The sequence below is a fragment of the Heptranchias perlo genome, chromosome 2 (genome assembly GCF_035084215.1).
Source record: "Heptranchias perlo isolate sHepPer1 chromosome 2, sHepPer1.hap1, whole genome shotgun sequence".
In the NCBI taxonomy this organism is placed as follows: Eukaryota; Metazoa; Chordata; class Chondrichthyes; order Hexanchiformes; family Hexanchidae; genus Heptranchias; species Heptranchias perlo.
In genome coordinates, this window is record NC_090326.1 from 83,575,788 (window position 1) to 83,594,416 (window position 18,629).

The window sequence follows — 18,629 nt, forward strand, 5'->3', positions numbered from 1 at the left end:
CCAGCACTAGGCACACCCAGGCTTCTCTAGGTTGAATGGAAGCTTATGTTGTCTGACCAACATAAGAACTGCCTAGGATGACCTAAAATATGAGCCATCCTTACCTTGCAAGACAAAAGTGAAAGGAGTTTTTTTTTCAAAACAGTTCCTGGCAGTGACCTAATCCTTATCTTTTTTTTATTCATTCATGGGGTGTGAGCGTCACTGGCAAGCCAGCATTTATTGCCCATCCCTAATTGCCCTATCTGGATTACCTTACTATTATTATTTAAAGACAAACAAAGTGAAATGTTTTGGAACTAATGAGTAGATTTGACTTTTCTTAAGTAATTCTAAATTTGCTCCCTTTAAGTGCTTGACATGTACCTGTCAATGCTTTTCTCATCAAACAACAGAATTCTTGCCAAAAGGTGCATTCAGATTGGTCGGTATATGAATAGTTGGTTTGCTTTGAGAATCAACGGTAGAAAAGATGGGAGTTTTTGACACTCAAAAAAGGGAAGTCAGACAATTTCAGATGTTGAAGGCTCTTGATAGGCAAATAATTCAGTGAATCACTTGTACGTAAGAGTTAAGTTCCTGAGAACAGAAGTGAGGTTGGGTCTGAGGGAGCAGACATCAGATAAAGGAAGAAATACTACAACAATAGATGGAGGTTCATTGCACGGACATCCTGGGAACAAGCACAATCATCTCAATTCTAAGACAAGCAACTCTACTGCTCTGACTCAGTAAGACAAGCTTGTATAGATTCCTGGAATCATTGCTAAAGCTGCTAAAGTCACTAGATTTTATTAAATCTGATAGACTAGCTATTCAAAGCTATTAACTCGTTGGCTTTACATGGATTATAGTCTAACCTAAACTTGCCAATAATGTCAATCTTGGACACTGAGTAATATAAACTTGTAATAAGTAAAGCCCCACTGATGCTGAATTATTCTGATACACCTGAACTGCCTTTGTAACCTTACAGATTAATTCACTCAGTTAATAATAGTTACCCAAATAGTTTGCATACTCTTACTGTTGAATATTAAGATTTTGCTAATTGTATCATTGTTTCTTGTTAATAAAGAAATGATAGCTCATTAAATCTAAAGCCTAACTTCCTTTTTTAATCACTTTGATAAAAGGAGGTTAATTAATTGTAGCTTACATGTATTTTAATAGAGCATTGAAAGTATACATATTAATATAATTTGGACTGGTTGATTTAAGCAAGCCAAAACTTAGGCATCTATTACTTCCCCAGACATAGACGATTAATTCTCAGACAGTGCTTTGATGACGAGTTAGAAGTGAAGGGGCTAAGGATTTGTCTGGTAACCTTAGATTGATGGTCCTTACGCGGTTTATTGGTTTACTGATCCCAGCACTCTTACATCAGGAAAGAAGTGATTTTTTTTTAAACTCTGAAAAATTACAAATTTACATGCACAGTTAGAGCCCTGTTCTACTAGAGACAGCAGTCCAGACTGTTGACAGCTCTTCCTCATCAATCATCTAATCTGCTTCTCAGCCATAATTGTAACATTTGATTAAAAAAAGAGTAGGGGTAGAAAAACTAACCATAATCAACACCTCATAGTGCCACTAGATTCTGCTATTAGATATATAACATTTTAGATGACTGTGCTACTCCTGTCAGGTACCACCAGCAATAAGGTAATGCACAAATATTATAAGGTAACAATGAATGAAACAGTGTTGTTGCTAACTATTAAATACAATTCACACTCAAAATTTAGACGTTGAGAACTTCTCCAAATGTGGTTTGTTCTCTTTCGCCTGTTTCTTCAGAACTAATCTTACTTGTAATAGAAGTTCTCCCTCCTGAAGATCATCTCCATATTGAGGTGCTATACAGTTTTCATGGATGCCATTCCCATTTGATTTCAAAGTAACTGGAGAAACAAAACAAGAACAATATTTATTGATATAAAACTCAAGTTGCAAGTAAAATTAAACTATATTTTGAACAGTACTGATTGCAAGTGGCATGGTCCCTTTATTCTTTCAATATAAGCAATTATAGTCATCGATTGCAATTAGGTACATTTGGTTTCTCGTGCAATTAGAAAAGTCTACAACAAAACTTACTTGATTATAACCCTAAACGTTCAACCCACGTTACGATCATAATATTTCAGTAAATAACCTGGACGAGATAAAGTCCTGCGAAGCCTAATCCCCAACACATACAAGACAAAGACGACTGATTACTAATCCTAAAGGACCATCCATAATTATCTTCTCAGAAATACTTGTGATTTGGGTCCATCCCACAAGATTACGTCTCTGTTGTTGAAGTTCATAATAATTGGTTTCCTAACTTGGACAAGATTACGACCATTTATCTAAGGCACCTTTTTGTTATTTTCAAACAATCTAATTATTCCTAGTTGTATCTGTGCCTAATCTAAAGAACACTGTATAAACTCAGCATGGGTAGGGATACTACAAACACACAGTTTTTTTTTCTGTATCCTAGATGCCAGATTATTACAACTGTAAGATCCCTTCTTTGTAGTAAATTCTCGATTCACAGCTTACTATCATTTCAGCAAAGCTTTACCCAGACTTTTGAGAAGCTTTTTGAAGTCAATGGAAAGGAAAATTGTGCAACGTGCAGTCAATCTGCTACTGGCTGTTTAGCACTGCTGCTGAAGCTGAAGTTCACCCCCAGTGCATGGAAACAATTCATATGTGAAGTAACTTTGCCAAGAGTAATGCATAGCATTCTAGAATTTAATCAAGTGTTTAAAATAGAGGTAGTTAAATTGCAGCCTGTGGACCAGATGCAGCCCCAAGTCCAGGAAATCTGGATAAGGCCACAGAGAACTCATTCTCATATATGCTTATACTTCTTATTAGCTGGTTTGTCCTTTTTCCATTTCATGGGACCGAAAATTTAAAAAGGGCTCCTTGATGGATAAACAAAGGATTCAGGACATTGGGTCAAACCCCAGTGGCATATAAAATGGAAGCGGCAGTTCAAAAATACATAGCAAAGAAGTTGCCAAAGAGTGAAGAATGATTCCCAGTTGAGGACCATCAGGTGGACCACTTCACAAGATCTGTTGATATCAGCAACTTGCCATCTATGTAAATTAATGGAAAGATGGATTTAAACTTTCCATCAGTGATAACAGCTGTAGAGTGAGATATAGCACAGTATAGTATAAGCTTCTCAAATGAGAAAAGCTTCAAAATACTCATTAAACTGCACATATAAAATTAAAAGTCTTACATCTAGTCTTACCCATAAATTGTCCATAAGACAAAATATTCTGAAAGCTCCAAGGGTTTCTTAGGCTACAAATCAACCAATAAGTGACTGTAATACTAAATATCCAGGGTAGAAATTGCAACAAAAATCCATTGGGGAAAACCCCCCAGCATATCGGAGCAGAAATAAAGCGGTGAGTACTGATACGGAAAGATAACACACTGTTGTGGAGTAAAGCAAATCAATAGTGAGTTCTGATTCAGTGGCAGCAAGGACATTGAAGAAGTCTGGCTGAGATGCACACCCCAGTACAGGGACTTCAAGAGTGCTTACAGCAAAAGCAGAGAGAAAAAAGAATGAACCCCTGATGAGTGGAATCTGAATGAAGATATTCTTTTTTTCCCATCATTTTCATGCTCTTAGTGATTTCTATTATGGATCTCAGAACAATCATGTCTGATAACTAACTGCAATTGGAGATTTGAATCAGGATCATTGATCAGATAGATTACATATAACTGGGCAGTCAAACAAATGCCAAAGCATTAACCTTTAACTTCCCATATGCTTCCCATGTTTGGTTTTCAGATGTTAACAATGCTGGAACTGAAACTCAGCTTACCTGTCTCAAGTGCTCCCACACTTCCGAACACAACCTCTCCCAGGCAGTCCCATCCCTGTAACAAAGCCTTAGTCCTCTGCTTCATGCCTTCTCGGAGGCCCCACCCCCTCACAATCTCCCATGCTGAGCTTCTCTGTTGCTTCCCAGTCTGCGTGTCGGAAGATGCAACTGCCACTGCCTTTAAAGGGCTTCTTATCGCAAACTTCCTTGGAGCTCTTCAGTGAGGGAATTATCAAGATCATAAGAAGAATCAGGATAGACATTTCCTGGCCTCTGACAACCCTGTCACCAACATTTACCAGAAAGTTTTTTTTTAAAAACAGCAGAAACATATTAACTGGGAAATGTTGGAACCGGGGATCAAAAGAAGCCAATTGGGATTTGATGAAAAAGATCTCTTGTTCAATAATTTGTATGAAACGTTCCTGTTGTGGTCACGTTCTTCCCAAAGGAGTTTCAGAATTTCACTGATGCCAAGCGGGAAAACCATAATTTTGTAACTGGGGAGTGATGAGCTGAGTTGGGTCAGAGATTAGAGTCTGGGAGGAGAGAGGAAAGAGATTGAGGGATGTGCAAAAAAGAGAAAATTGTAAAGCAAAGGGGAAGACATAGAATAAGAGAAAAAAAAGAGAAGAATAAAGAAGGATTAAAAATAGAAACAAGAGAAGATAGAGTGATGGAATTAATTACAAAAAGAAAAAGTTATAGAGATGAAAACTAAAGTGAAAGAGAAAGAATGTAAGAAATAGAATCAGCAGTACGCCGTATGGCCCCTCGAGCCTGCTCCGCCATTCAATAAGATCATGGCTGATCTTCTACCTCAACTCCACTTTCCTACCCTATCCCCAGATCCCCTTAGTGTCCAAAAATCTAGCGATCTGAGAGACTTTGGGGTAAAGAATTCCAAAGATTCACAACCTTTTGACTGAAGAAATCTTTCCTCATCTCAGTCCTAAATGGCCGACCCCTTACCCTGAGACCATGACCACTAGTTCTAGACTCTCCAGCCAGGGGAAACAGCCTGTCAGCATCTACCCTTTCAAGCCCTCTAAGAATTTTATATGTTTCCAGGAGATCACCTCTCATTCTTCTAAACTCCAGAGAATATGGGCCATACTATTCAATCTCTCCTCATAGGTCAACCCTCTTATCCTAGGAGCCAATCTAGTGAACTTTCATTGCACCCCCTCTAAGGCAAGTATATCCTTCCACGTCTTGCTACAATTGCACAGGGCTTTGGTGAGGCCACATCTGGAGTACTGCATACAGTTTTGGTCTCCTTATCCAAGATCAGCCATGATCTTATTGAATGGTGGAGCAGGCTTGAGGGGCCGTATGGCCTACTCCTGCTCCTAGTTCTTATGTTCTTAAGTGTGGTCTCACCCAAAACCCTATATAATTGCAGTGAGACTTCCTTACTCTTGTACTCCAACCCCTTGCAATAAAGGCTAACATACCATTTGCCTTCCTAATTGCTTGCTGTACCTGCATGTTAACTTTCTGTGATTCGTGTACAAGGGCACCCAAATCCCTCTGAATACCAACATTTACTAGTCTCTCATCTTTTAAAAAATATTCTGCTTTTCTATTCTTCCTACCAAAGTGGATAATTTCACATTTCCCCACATTATACTCCATCTGCCACCTTCTTGTCCACTCACTTAAGCTGTCTATATGCCTTTTCAGCCTCTTTGCGTCCTCCTCACAGCTTACTTTCCCACCTAGCATTGTATCATCAGCAAACTTGCATACATTACCCTTATCTAATTCATTGATATAGATTGTAAATAGCCGAGGCTCAAGCTCAAGCTCTGATCCTTGCGGCACCCCATGAGTTACAACCTGCCAACCCGAAAAAGACCCGTTTATTCCAACTCTTTTCTGTCCGTCAACCAATCCACGCTAATATATTACCCCCAATCCCACAAGCCCTAATCTTGTGCAACAACCTCTTGTGTGGCCCCATATCGAATGCCTTTTGAAAATCCAAATATGCTACATCCACTGGTTCCCTCTTATCTACCCTGTTAGTTACACCCTCAAAAAACTCTAATAGATTTATCAAACACAGTATTCCTTTCTTAAAACTGTGCTGACTCTGCCTAATCATATTATGATTTTCCAAGTGCCCTGTTACTACATCCTCAGTAATAGATTCTAGCATTCTCCCTACTACTAATGTCAGGCTAACTGGCCTATAGTTTCCTGTTTTCTCTCTCCCTCCTTTCTTGAATAGCAGGGTTACATTTGCTACCTTCCAATCAATGGGGACTGTTCTAGAATCTAGGGAATTCCGGAAAATAAAACTAATCCATTCACTATCTCTTCAGCCACCTCTTTTAAAACCCTAGGTTGTAGGCCATCAGGTCCAGGGGATTTGTTGGCTTTTAGTCCCATTAATTTCTCCAGTACTTCTTCTTTACTAATATTAATTACTTTAAGTTCCTCACTCTCATTAGACCCTTAGTTCCCCACTATTTCTGGTATGTTTTTTGTGTCTTCTACTGTGAAGATAGATGCAAAACATTTGTTTAACGTCTCTGCCATTTCCTTATGGTTTACGACCGCAGTGCAATGAGAGGTAACGAGCAGATTGTTAAAGGAGAAACATTTTTTTTAAAATCAGCAACCATTGCCACAGGAGATGAACTTATATGCCTAAACATTTGACTGTGGGAATTGAGACAAAACTGTCAAAATTTGGCAATAACACAAAGGTGAGGAGGTTTGCAAGATTGCGTTGGTCAGGTGTAGAGTGATCTAGATAAATTGGAAAGTTCGGCCGAGAGACAGCAAATGAAGTTCAATGTCAACAAAATAATGAGACTAGGGAAGAATAAGTATTGGAAATATAATGATGTTAGCCTACAGGATACAGCTTAATATTGGTGGACAGATCGTTGAAACTGTCTGCCCAGTGTGCGCCAGAAGTAAACAAGGTGAATAGAATCCGTGGTTGCTATAGCACGTGGAATAAAACACAAATAACAAGATGGGATGCTTAGCCTATACGAGGCATTAGTTTGTCTCCATCTGGAGTACAGTGTGTAGTTCTTGTAGCCATATTACAAGAACAACGTCATGGTGCTGGAAAAATGCAATAAATGGCTACCTGTCTTACCCTGATATCAAACACCTGAGTTGTAAGGAGAAATTAACAAACTGAGCTTGTTTAAATTAGAAAAGAGACACAGCTTTTATTGAGGTATTCAAGATCCCTAGTAGTAGCGACAACTTGAACCCTGAGAAACAATTTACCATCGCCCTGAGTATGATATGCGGGAGTATGGGTTGAAGTTTAGAAGAGCAAAGATGAATGAACAGATCAGAGATAACACTTTCACAGGGGGTGATGAGTCTTTCAAATCAGCAGCCATAGGAACAGGAATAGGCCATTCAGCCCCTCAAGCCTGTTCCAGAACATTCAATTAGATCATGCCTGATCTTCTACCTCAATTCCACTTTCCCACCCTATCCCCAGATCCCTTGACTTCATCTTAACTTCATCTTGGTTCCGGAACCCTTAATGCCCTTACCTAACAAAAATCTATTAATTTCGGTTTTGAAATGTTCAAATTTCAAACCATCCAAGAGGTTATTTGAGACTGAAAACACCTAAAATTTTATGAGGGAGTTGAACAGGCATTTGGTGAGAAAGTCAATTGAGGGATATAGGTAGTGAACTATGCATTCTGTTTATGACTCAGGGGCAGCCAGATGACCTAAAATGGTCTGTTCCACTCCTGTACATTCCAATGTAATGTGTTCTGTTTAACTGAGCAGTTACTGGATATGAGGGCTGTCCCCTCTAGGGCAGAAGATCTCCCCCCCCCACTCCCCAAACAAAGGAGAGCCAACCACACTGCATGGAAGGCTCTGGTGGTAAGGAATTTTTTAGAGCAATTTTTTTTTTGACATTAAGAATATACATGCAGCATAACAAAATCCTTGTTCTGATTGTGATATCTCATCCTGTATTGCAAGTTTTTGACTGTGCATTTCATTTGTAGCAAGCTGTGGAGGAGTGATGGCACAATTAAGGTGCAAGCAGTAGAAACTTATTAGCTGCTGAATGATATATATTTTCTGTGATAACTTCTACATATTACCATATTAATGCATGGTCTAGCTGAGATTCATAAGAATTTTTCTGGTGCAGTGCAAAAATTCAGGCCTTGTCTGTTCAATTTCAGGAAAGAAGTCTCATTAATTTGTAATATGGTTTTTGACAATTTCCTCACAGTTATACCTTAAAAATATTTAAAGCATCTAATGCAAAAAAAAAGTGGCAGAAAGAGACTGAAGTAGCCTTATATTTACTCACTGGGTGGAAAAAAAAGGCATTCTACTACAATGAAAAAGGTAAATCTGCCTCGAGGCACTGAAAATCATTCTTGAACATTCAGTGCACAGTTTGTAATGGAGGTTAGCAATACTACAGTAGTTTACAATAAACACAGAAGCCCACTTCACTTGTCAGCCCAGTGCATCCACATTCAATCCAACAAATGTTAATGGACAGGACTTGTCAAAGCAATATTTCAATTCAGTCAGCTAGGCTTAATGGGCCAACATTCCTTTGCACAAGATTTAGAACGTATTTCATTGCTAAACATTAGTGGTTTTTTTTTTAAACTATGTAACTGTTGATGCCAGAAGAGAATGGGTTGAGAGAGATTATTATACAGCCTCGGAGCTCAGAACAGCAATAACGATCAGGTAAGGAAATTAGTGTTCAGAAGACAGAAGTTTGAGAGGTGCAATCAGTCAATTCATTCAGCCTTGGAGCTTTCTGTCACTTCATTCAACCTCAGACCTATGGAATTCAGTGCAATCCACTTTTACTACAAAAAAGAGAGCAAAATTTAAAAGAAGACTTTTATATTTTTTGAATCAGGTTCTCATTATGGGTATTTGAGGTAAAGAAAAATTTATGATAACACATCATTTGAAGTGTTTAAAAACAAATAGATACATTTTCTGGTTCCAGTTCTTTAGCACCACTTGTGGGTTTTTAGAAAGGCTGACCTCATGCAATCTTGAGTAAGTATATTTGTTGCAAGCTTCCAAGGTAGATTAGGTATGGTGCTGGGAGCTTGTACTTTAGGTGACAAAATTTCACTTGGAGCAGCTGTTACAGGGGTACTCCTTCAGCCTCAAAATCTAGGAATTTCATTTAGTTGCAAAGAGGAAAGAGGAGGACTCTCCTTTATTAATGCAGCACTTGAGCTGCTGCCAGAGCAAGTACTGGATATGAGGGCTGTCCCTTCTAGGGCAGAAGATCTCCACCCCCCCCCCCCCCCCCATAAAGGAGAGCCAGCCACACTGCATGGAAGGCTCTGGTGGAAAGCATCAATGTGGTCTCTAGAGTTCCTAGGAACTGGGATCAGAAGAGGAGCCAAGGTAAGACTATCCAGCATTTGCTTACATAGAAACAAATGGGCAAACTGAGTTAAATATGCTATCTGATAGAATGAAAGTTATTGCATTTTTTTCTCTCGTGTGAAATGTGTTTCAGCAAAGTCCACCTAATTCCCTGTGGACGTAAGCTTACAGCACTTTGGCAATCTCACACAGAGAAGCCATAACTTTCTGATATGGGCAGTTTAAAAATTAAACTAGCACACTAGGGGTTACTCTATCTCACCTGGGAGTGCTTAATGTCAATCCATAGTGTTGAAAATAGAAAGATGTTCCATTCCAAAACTCACCTTCATAAGCACAAAAGGTTTTGTACATGCACAAATGAGCTTTAAATTGAGGATATAATTTCAAAACTACTCTACATACTGTAGTGCAAAAAGGAGAGTTCACATATAACCTAGCTGGGACTGTAAAACTAGAATTAAGCAGTTGCAGATGTCAGCACAAAAATGGGACTTGAAAATAAATCTCCATTTTGGCTGCATTAACTAAAATATTTTGATCTCTAGCTACAAAACTATATTTGTTGCAATTTTTTAGCTGCTTTACAGTAACGTGTGCAAATTGCAACTCCTGGATACTACTTATAAATTTAACTCCTCCCCCCACCCCAGTCTTGTATTGCATACCACAGCAAATCTAAAATGAACTAAAATCCTTATTCAGATGTGCAATACAAATCATTACAACCTGGGCAAACTGGAACCAACAAAACCCAGCTTGGAAAATGATTTATAGCCAATGTGCTCAAAACCCTTCCGTGTAACTGCAAATGTCCTAAATCTTACAGATTCGGGAAGCAGAAAACAGTCCAAAACTAAGGTACTAGTTGAAAACAAAATATACCCTCATTATCAAATTAGAAAACTAGAAAACTTGTAAATTCAAAATTTTGCATCAAGCTAGTATGAATAACACTGCGTCCTTTTGTGGTACTTGAAATGAAAACTCTAGGACTGGTATTTAGCGCTAATCAGCGCACGAGCTGAACCGGGGAGTGTAAATGCTGCAAGATCACGTTTAGTTTGGATCGGAGGTTGTGATGTAGTATAAATGTAACTTATGACTGTAAACACTGTGCATTAGCGTCATTCAGCATTACTTGATGGTAATAGATCCGCCCATTGTTCCCTTGCAGCAACAAGGCAGGAAGTAGGAAACCCATTAGTTCTCCTTCTCTATCTACACATTTATACAGCATTTAACAGAAGTGCAAACTGGTATGAAACTCCAGTTCTGGCTATCACAGATATGCATCACAGCTGTCGGAGAGAATGTTTTTCCTGCTACTTTGTTTGAACCACTGGATGGCTTTGGCTCTTTGTTCCATTTGGGAGTTGAAGTTATGCCTGCATGTCATATCTCCAGAACCCAAAAATACTTACTTTCTCATTGAAAATTGTATTTTTGAAGTCTAAAGTTCTGTGAATGAGAATCTGTAATAAGGAAACCTTTAAAAAAAATAAAGAACGGGTCTCAAAAAAGTCACTATATCTGGTTGTGCAGATATGAAGGCAAATATTATAAACCCAATCAAAAAGTAGAGGAGAGGTGATCTGTTTTCTCCTGCTGCATATTGGTTTATCTTGGTTCTCCCACAAGCAAAGGGAGAAGGAAGTTTTCACCTGGACTTCAGAGAAAGGAGGTGCCAATTTTATGTGATAGCCATGCCTGGTGCTCCCTATCTTCACTTAAATTCATTGCATAATCTGCCAAACCAAGGGAAAGGGGAGGGGGAAATGGTGGAATTTCACATACATACAACTATCTAGTACTTACGCAAATTAAGCTTTCGCCAAGTGAAAGAAACGTTAACAAGTGTGGCGTTCAAGATAACAATTACTGCAATATTCCAATTCCTTACAAATCTGAGTACATTACCTATGAAAGAGGTACATACAATTTTTCACATTTTTATAGTCCTCATAAAACTGAATAAATCAGAGTATTCTACAGGAGAAGTAGAAGTGAAGGAAATTGTGTGTGTGTGTGTGTGTGTGGGGGGGGGGGGGGAGGAAAGGGAGAGAGAGAATGACTAAAGCCATGGTTGGAGAGATAGGGTTTTAGGAGGGAAGGAACAGATGAAGATACCGAGACAAAGTGGTTTGGGAAGAGTGTGATGGCTGAAAGACTGACCTCTGGAGTGAACAGGATGAGGAATGAACAGCAATCTAGAGTCAGACAAACAAAGGGTGCAGGCAGGGACATATAGGAAATGAGTTCCCAAGTAAGAAGGAGCAAGTCGAGAGAGAGATTTGAAATCAGGGAGCTATTGGAACTTGATGTGCAAGTCCTTTTGTGGGTAACAACTTGTTACAGAATCCTGGATTAGCTGATGATGATAAACAGTGGAGACAAGGAAGCTGGCAAGGATAGCGCTCAGAAATCATTCTTTCAAGCGATGAAAGCATGAATGTGGATTTCAGCAAAGCTGGGGATGAGATAAGGGAGTAGGCAGGCAATATTCCAGCAGTAAAATGCAGTCGTGTTAATGGAATGGACCTTTTGTATATAGCTCAGTGTTGAACGAAATGAAGACATTGTGCACTGAGTTTCAGCCTGAGCATGCAGTTGAGTTATTTTATGGAACTGCAGTCAGAGGCTTCTAGATAATGACAATGCTTCCAGGAATACATGTCAGACAGGCAATAAATGTACTAGAACGGCTCTAGAATCAATGGCGATAGTATAAAAGGTCAGGTTGGATGTTATGTGAATATCACGCAAAAGTTGACTTCCTTTTCAAATACTTAGCCAGTTCCTTTTTAAAATAATGTTATAGCATCTGCCTCAATAGCAGCTTGTAGCAACCAGCGGAAACAATCATTCATGACATACCTTCTCGAAACCTTTTAGAATTTTGAAAACCTCCATTAGATTCCTCCTTCTCTGTTGCAGTAATAAAAGCTTAAATTTCTGACGCATTTCTTCAAAACTATATATAACGTCTCATTCCCGATAGACTCTTGAATCTTTGCAGTACCCTTTCCACGGCTCTATCCTCTCCATAATGGGATACCTAGAACCACACGTTAATAATTTCAAATGTGGCCGAACCAATTTCTTGTAGAAATGCCAGATAATTTCCTTGCTTTTGTATTCAATGCCAGAATACATTTGCATTTTAAGCCTGCACTCCCACCTTTTAAAGAACTATACATTTGCACCCCTAGATTTCACCTTAAGAATTTTACTATTTAAGGTACATTTCCATTCATTGTTCTTTCCCTCAAAATACACTTCACATTTCTCTGTACTAGGCCACTCCATTAACCTGTTTGCCTCTTCCTGCATTCTTCATCAGTTTGTCATTCCTTCAAGTGGTGTCATCGGCAAACCGTGGTGCCTCTTGCGCCTACATCCAAATAACTTCTATAACGGGGCTCCAGCACAGATCAATGGTGCATAGCACTACCCACATCCCACGAGCCTTTTACCCTTTCATTCCGCTTTCTGTCCTTCTGCTATCTCTCGATTCAAGTAGATACATCGTCTTTAACACTATGGGTTAAATTTTAACCCAGAGCCGGTAAGAGAACGGGGGGGGGGGGGGGGGGGGGGGTGGAGCGGCACACATTCCTGATGGGAAACCCAGAACTACCAGGTTTCCTGGACGTCCTTACGATTTTGGCGCAGAACGTCTTATTTTTTTTTTGACAGTTTCCCGCCCGACAGGCTGGCTGTCAGTCGGACAGGAGAACGGGAGAAGAGTCAGGAAGCGGATGCGAGCACTCAAGTATTACAGGGGGGTGGGGTTGGAGATAGTGGAGGGGGGGGGGGTCGCTGCAGGTAGGCTTGTTGGGCTTAGGGGAAGCATTCCTCCCCCTTCGGGCCCACAAGCAGTGTGATAAAGGCACTTCCTGCTGTTTCAGGCCTTCTCGCCTCCTCTCACGTGGCGTGAAGCAGAAGGCCCTGGAATCCCAGCCCCCAAGCGCTAAAAATAAAAAAGCTGTAAAAAAAAAATGGAGGCCCGGAGCCTTCTTGAAAGCTTTGAGTCACCGAATTGCCTCCTGAGAGCGGGTTGGTCACCTGCCCCTTGTCCAGCCTCCATTAAAACTGTAAGTGGGCGGGTTGGAGCCAAGTTGGGTTTGGGTTTTAGTGTTTTTTTTTTCCATTTTTACCTTCGCACCCGCCCCCAACCCACCCGTTCGTGGGGTTAAAAATTAGGTTTATGTGTCTCAATCTTTGTGACAAGTATCTTATGTAGCACGTTATTAAAACTCTCCTGAAAATTTATACGTACATCATTGCATTTCCTTTATCTATACACAAGGAAAACCTTTTTTTTTAATATTACACAAAACTAAGCCTGAAGTACTTTCCCAGTTTATAAATGAGACTGAATACTTTACATATTCTCATGCAGTAGATCTGAGCCTCCTGCATCAAGCTCCAGAATGAGCCAAGTGTGGAACAAGGCAATTCCTTCCTCAGAACACATATGATTGTCCTACCATGGACTTTATTCAACTTAATCGCCTAATAGAGCTGATTATTTTTTATATACTGAGAAGCCAATGGTAAGGGGCAAGACACCATGAAAGTTGAAAAGAGTAAAAGACAAGGTAAGTCAGGATGTAATGATTCCATGATGCTAATATTAAATTTCAAAGCTTAAAAGATTGAAAAAGGAAGTAAAAACTGAGGGAGGCAAGGAGTTCCACAGTTATGAGGTCCTAGAAAAGATCGAGTTAAAAGTAAAAGATTGTGAAAAGAGTTTTAATTTCAGCATAGCATGGATGTGGGAAGGAAGAGGACCAGGACTCCCAAAGACTGTGTTGCCTGCCCGTTGCTGGGATTAAGAACATCTCGCGACTGGAGAAGAACTTGAGGCAGGAAGGGGAGGATCCAGTTGTCGTGGTCCACGTAGGAACCAATGACATAGGTGGAATTAGGAATGAGATTCTGCTGAGGGAGTTTTTGTCCAAATTAAAAAGCAGAAACTCAAAAGGTAATAATCTCTGGGTTATTATCTGAGCCACGCACAAATTAGCAAAGGGACAAACAGATTAGATGGTTAAATGCATGGCCGAGTGGTGTGGGAAGCAGGGGTTTCAATTCATGGGGCACTGGCACCAGTACTGTGGAAAGAGGGAGCTGTTCTGTTGGGATGGGCTCCACGTAAACCGGGCTGAGACCAAGTGTCCTGGTGAATCGGATAACTAGGCGATAGATAGGGTTTTAAACTAATAAGGGGGGGGGGGGGGGGGGTTGGGCAACGGTAAATTTATACGTCTAAAGAGAAAAATCAAGGATGTAGAGCAAAGTAGTGATATGGGTGAAAACAAGCAGAGTGTGTCAGGAAGGGACAGAAAGTTTAATAAAGGTAATAGCGCATTAGTGACTAAGGTCACATCAGGGAAAAATAGTATAAAGTTGAAATTAAAGGCGCTATATCTGAATGCATGAAGCATTCATAACAAGATAGATGAATTAATGGCACAAAGAGATAATAGGTTTGATCTAGTAGCCATTACTGAGACGTGGTTGCAGGGCGACCAAGGTTGGGAACTAAATATTCCAGGCTACTTGACTTTTAGAAAAGATAGGCAAAATGGAAAAGTGGGGGGGGAGGGGGGTAGCCCTGATAATAAAGGATGAGATAAAGGCAGTAGCTCAGAAAATCAGGATGTAGAATCAGTATGATGGAGCTAAGAGATAACAAGGGGCAGAAAAGACTGGTGGCAGTAGTTTATAAGTCCCCTAACAATTAGATTTGGACAGAGTATAAATCAGGAAATTATAGGAGCGTGGGGGACTTTAATTTTCAGAGAGACCGGGCAAACCAAATCAGCAAAAGAAATTTGAAGGACGAGTTCATGGAATGCATTCGAGACAGCTTTCTAGAACAATATGTCGAGGAACCAACTAGGGAACAGGCTATTTTAGATCTAGTATTGTGTAATGAGATAGGGGGTTAATTAGTAATCTTATAGTTAAGGATCCTCTGGGGAGGAGTGATCATAATATGATGAATTTCATATTGAGTTTGCGAGTGATGTAGTTAAATCCAAAACTAGGGTCTTAAATTTAAAGAAAGCCAATTACGTAGGTATGAGGGGCGATGATAGCGAAGGTAGATTGGGAAATTAGATTAAAAGATATGACGGTAGATAAGCAATGGTGAACATTTAAAGAAATAATTCATAATTCTCAACGAATATACATTCCCTTGAAGAATAAAAACTCCACGGGAAAAGTGATCCAACCATGCCTAACTAGAGAAGGTAAGGATAATATTAGATTAAAAGAGGCTTACAATGTTAGTAGGGGAAATGCTAGAATCTATTATTAAGAACGTAGTAACAGAGCACTTAGAAAATCACAATATGATTAGGCAGAGTCAACACAGTTTTATGAAAGAGAAATCGTGTTTGACAAATCTATTCGAGTTTTTTGAGGATGTAACTAGCAGGGTAGATAAAGGGGAACCAGTGGATGTAGTATATTTAGATTTTCAAAAGGCATTCGATAAGATGCCACAGAGGTTGTTACACAAGATTAGGGCTCATGGGATTGGGGTTAATATATTGGCATGGATTGAGGATTGGTTAACGGACAGAAAAGAGAGAGTCGGAATAAATGGGTCATTTTCAGGCAGGTTGTAACTAGTGGAGTGCCGCAAGGATCAGTGCTTGGACCTAAGATATTTACAATATACATCAATGACTTAGATGAGGGGACCGAGTGTAATTTATCCAACTTTTCTGACGATACAAAGCTAGGTGGCAAAGTAAGCCGTGAGGGAGACACAAAGACGCTGCAAAGGGATATAGACAGGTTAAATGTGTGGGTGAGAAGGTGGCAGATGGAGTTTGATGTAGGGAAATGTAAAATTATCCACTTTGGTAGGAAGAATAGAAAAGCATAATATTTTTTAAAAGGTTAGAGACTAAGAAATGTTGGTAGTCAGAGGGATTTGGGTATCCTCGTACACAAATCACAAAGTTAACATGCAGGTACAGCAGGCAATTAGGAAGGCAAATGGTATGTTAGCCTTTATTGCAAGGGGGTTGGAGTATAAGAGTAAGGAGGTCTTGCTGCAATTATATAGGGCTCCAGTGAGACTACACCTGGAGTACTGTGTATAGTTTTAGTCTCCTTACCTAAGGAAGGATAAACTTGCCTTAGAGGGGGTGCAATGAAGGTTCACTAGATTAATTCCTGGGATGAGAGGGTTGTCCTATGGAGAGAGATTGAGTAGACTGGGCCTATATTCTCTGGAGTTTAGAAGAATGAGAGAGGATCTCATTGAAACATATAAAATTCTTAAGAGGGCTTGAGCAGCTGAGAGGCTGTTTCCCCTGGCTGGAGAGTCTAAAACTAGATGTCATCATCTCAAGATAAGGGGTTGGCCATTTAAGACTGAGATGAGGAAAAATGTCTTCACTCAGAGAATTGTGAATTTTTGGAATTCTCTACCCCGGTGGGATGTGGTTGCTCAGTTGTTGAGTATATTCAAGACAGATCGATGGGTATTTGGACACTAAGGGAATCAAGAGATATAGGGATAGGGCTGGAAAGTGGAGTTGAGGTCGACGATCAGCCATGATCTTATTGAATGGCGGAGCAGGCTTGAGGGGCTGTATGGCCTACTCCTGCTCCTATTTCTTGTGTTCTTAAGAAGATTGTGTAGGATAGTATATTTTAATCTGAGAAAGTCTTTAAGGAGGTAAAGCTGTGTGATCCCTCTACCTAACCCTCCCCTCCACTCAAGATAAGGTAATGAAACTAGATTATATTGTCGACATCAGTTTTAATTTTATGGTGCATTTCTTGTAAAAATCCCAAGGCACTTTACAGATAGGCATATGAAAAACTGACCAGAGGCAGCAAAGAGAGTAGGAAGGGTGATCAAAAGCTGGGTCGAATGAATGGCTTTTAAGAAGATTTTCAGTTTTTTGAAAGTAGGTCAGATGGAGAAACAAAAAAGGTTTAGGGAGGGCATTTCAGAGTAAAACACAGGCATCTGATGATTCTGCCACCAATGATGGGCAAATGGAGGGGGAGGTGCACAGGAGGTCAGAATTGAAAGAAGAGTATTCGGGAGATGGCTTTGAAGGTAGTTGCTGAAGTAGGGAGAGATGAAGTCGTGGAAGGATTTGAGGCGAAAGATTTCAAGAAGTACTGAGGGATGGAATGTAGATCAGTGATGTTGGAATGATGGGTGAATGGGGCTTAGTGCAGTACAGAATAAATACAGCACAGTTTTGGACAAATTGGAGTGTGGAGAATGAAAGGCCAAAAGGGGGACCATTTGAGTAATCAAGACTGGCAGTGACAAAGGCATGCACAAGAGTTTCAGCAGCAGGTGTTGGAGATAGGCAATGTTCTAGAGGTGAAAGTAAGCCACCTTCATGGAAAGGATGTGGGATCTGAACACAATTCAGGGTGAAATATGATGCTGAGGTTCTGAACAGTTTGGTTCAGCCTCAGACAATGACCAGGGCGGAGGACAGAATTGCTGGCAAGGAAGCAAAGTTTGTGGCAGGGGCCAAAGATGTTGGCCTAATTACTCACAATGTCAAGCTGGAGAAAGTTAAGATTCATCCAAGACTGGATGCCAAACAAGCCATCTGAGAATACCATACTTGTCTTGACGTCAAGAAAGGTGGTGGAGAAGTAAATCTGGGTGCCATTGCATACATGTGGGGAAGCCCATGAATTATGTCACTGAGGACCAGCATATAGATAGGAAGAGGAGTGAATCAAGAGGGACTCCAGAAGTAATTAAACAAGAATGGGGAGAAAAGCCCTAGCTGGTGGTGTAGTGGCTAGGTTCAGACACAAATGTGGAACCACGCTGGACAACAGAGGAGTGGCTCGGAGAAGGAAGGTCTGGTTGAGTACGTCAAATGCTGCAGAGAGGTTAAGGAGAACTACAAGGGATAAAACCCCAAAGTCACAGAGGATGGTTTTGGTTAGAAAAGAAAAAAAAAGTTTTCATTTAAATAGTACCTTTCACATGATCCGGACATCCCAAGTATTTCACAGCCAATGAATTATTTTGAAATGTAATCACTGTTTTTATGTTGGCAATTATGGCATCCAATTTGTGTACAGAAAAGTCCCAATAAGGACTATTCTGATATTGTGTGAAGGCAGAATCCAGATTGGAGAGATTCAATCATGGAGTTACAGGAGAAATGGAGATGATAGCACATTCAAGAACCTTAGGGAACAAAGTGGGGGGATGGTGAAAATGGAGCTGTAGTTGGCAAAGAGGAAAGGTTGGTGATAAAGGTACTTTGAAGGGGATACGGATGGTGCCCGAGGAGAGGAAACAATTAACAATGTAAGTCAGCATGAGGGTCAGGAAGGGGAGCTGGGTGGTCAAAAGTTGAATAGGAA

At 40.2% G+C, this 18,629-nt stretch overlaps 1 protein-coding gene across 5 annotated transcripts in view; it reads right to left on the reverse strand.

Annotated features, from left to right (window-relative positions):
- The window catches only part of LOC137340975 (aryl hydrocarbon receptor-like), a 199,322-nt gene that overhangs the window by 93,768 nt on the left and 86,925 nt on the right, over positions 1–18,629 (reverse strand). For all 5 annotated transcript variants that reach the window (XR_010966933.1, XM_068003805.1, XM_068003796.1 and 2 more), the window contains exon 3: positions 1,816–1,907. Coding sequence is in view for 4 of the 5 variants with exons in the window: in XM_068003805.1 (XP_067859906.1) it covers positions 1,816–1,907 (92 nt within the window). In the remaining variant the exon portion in view is untranslated. The remainder of the gene's footprint in view (positions 1–1,815; positions 1,908–18,629) is intronic.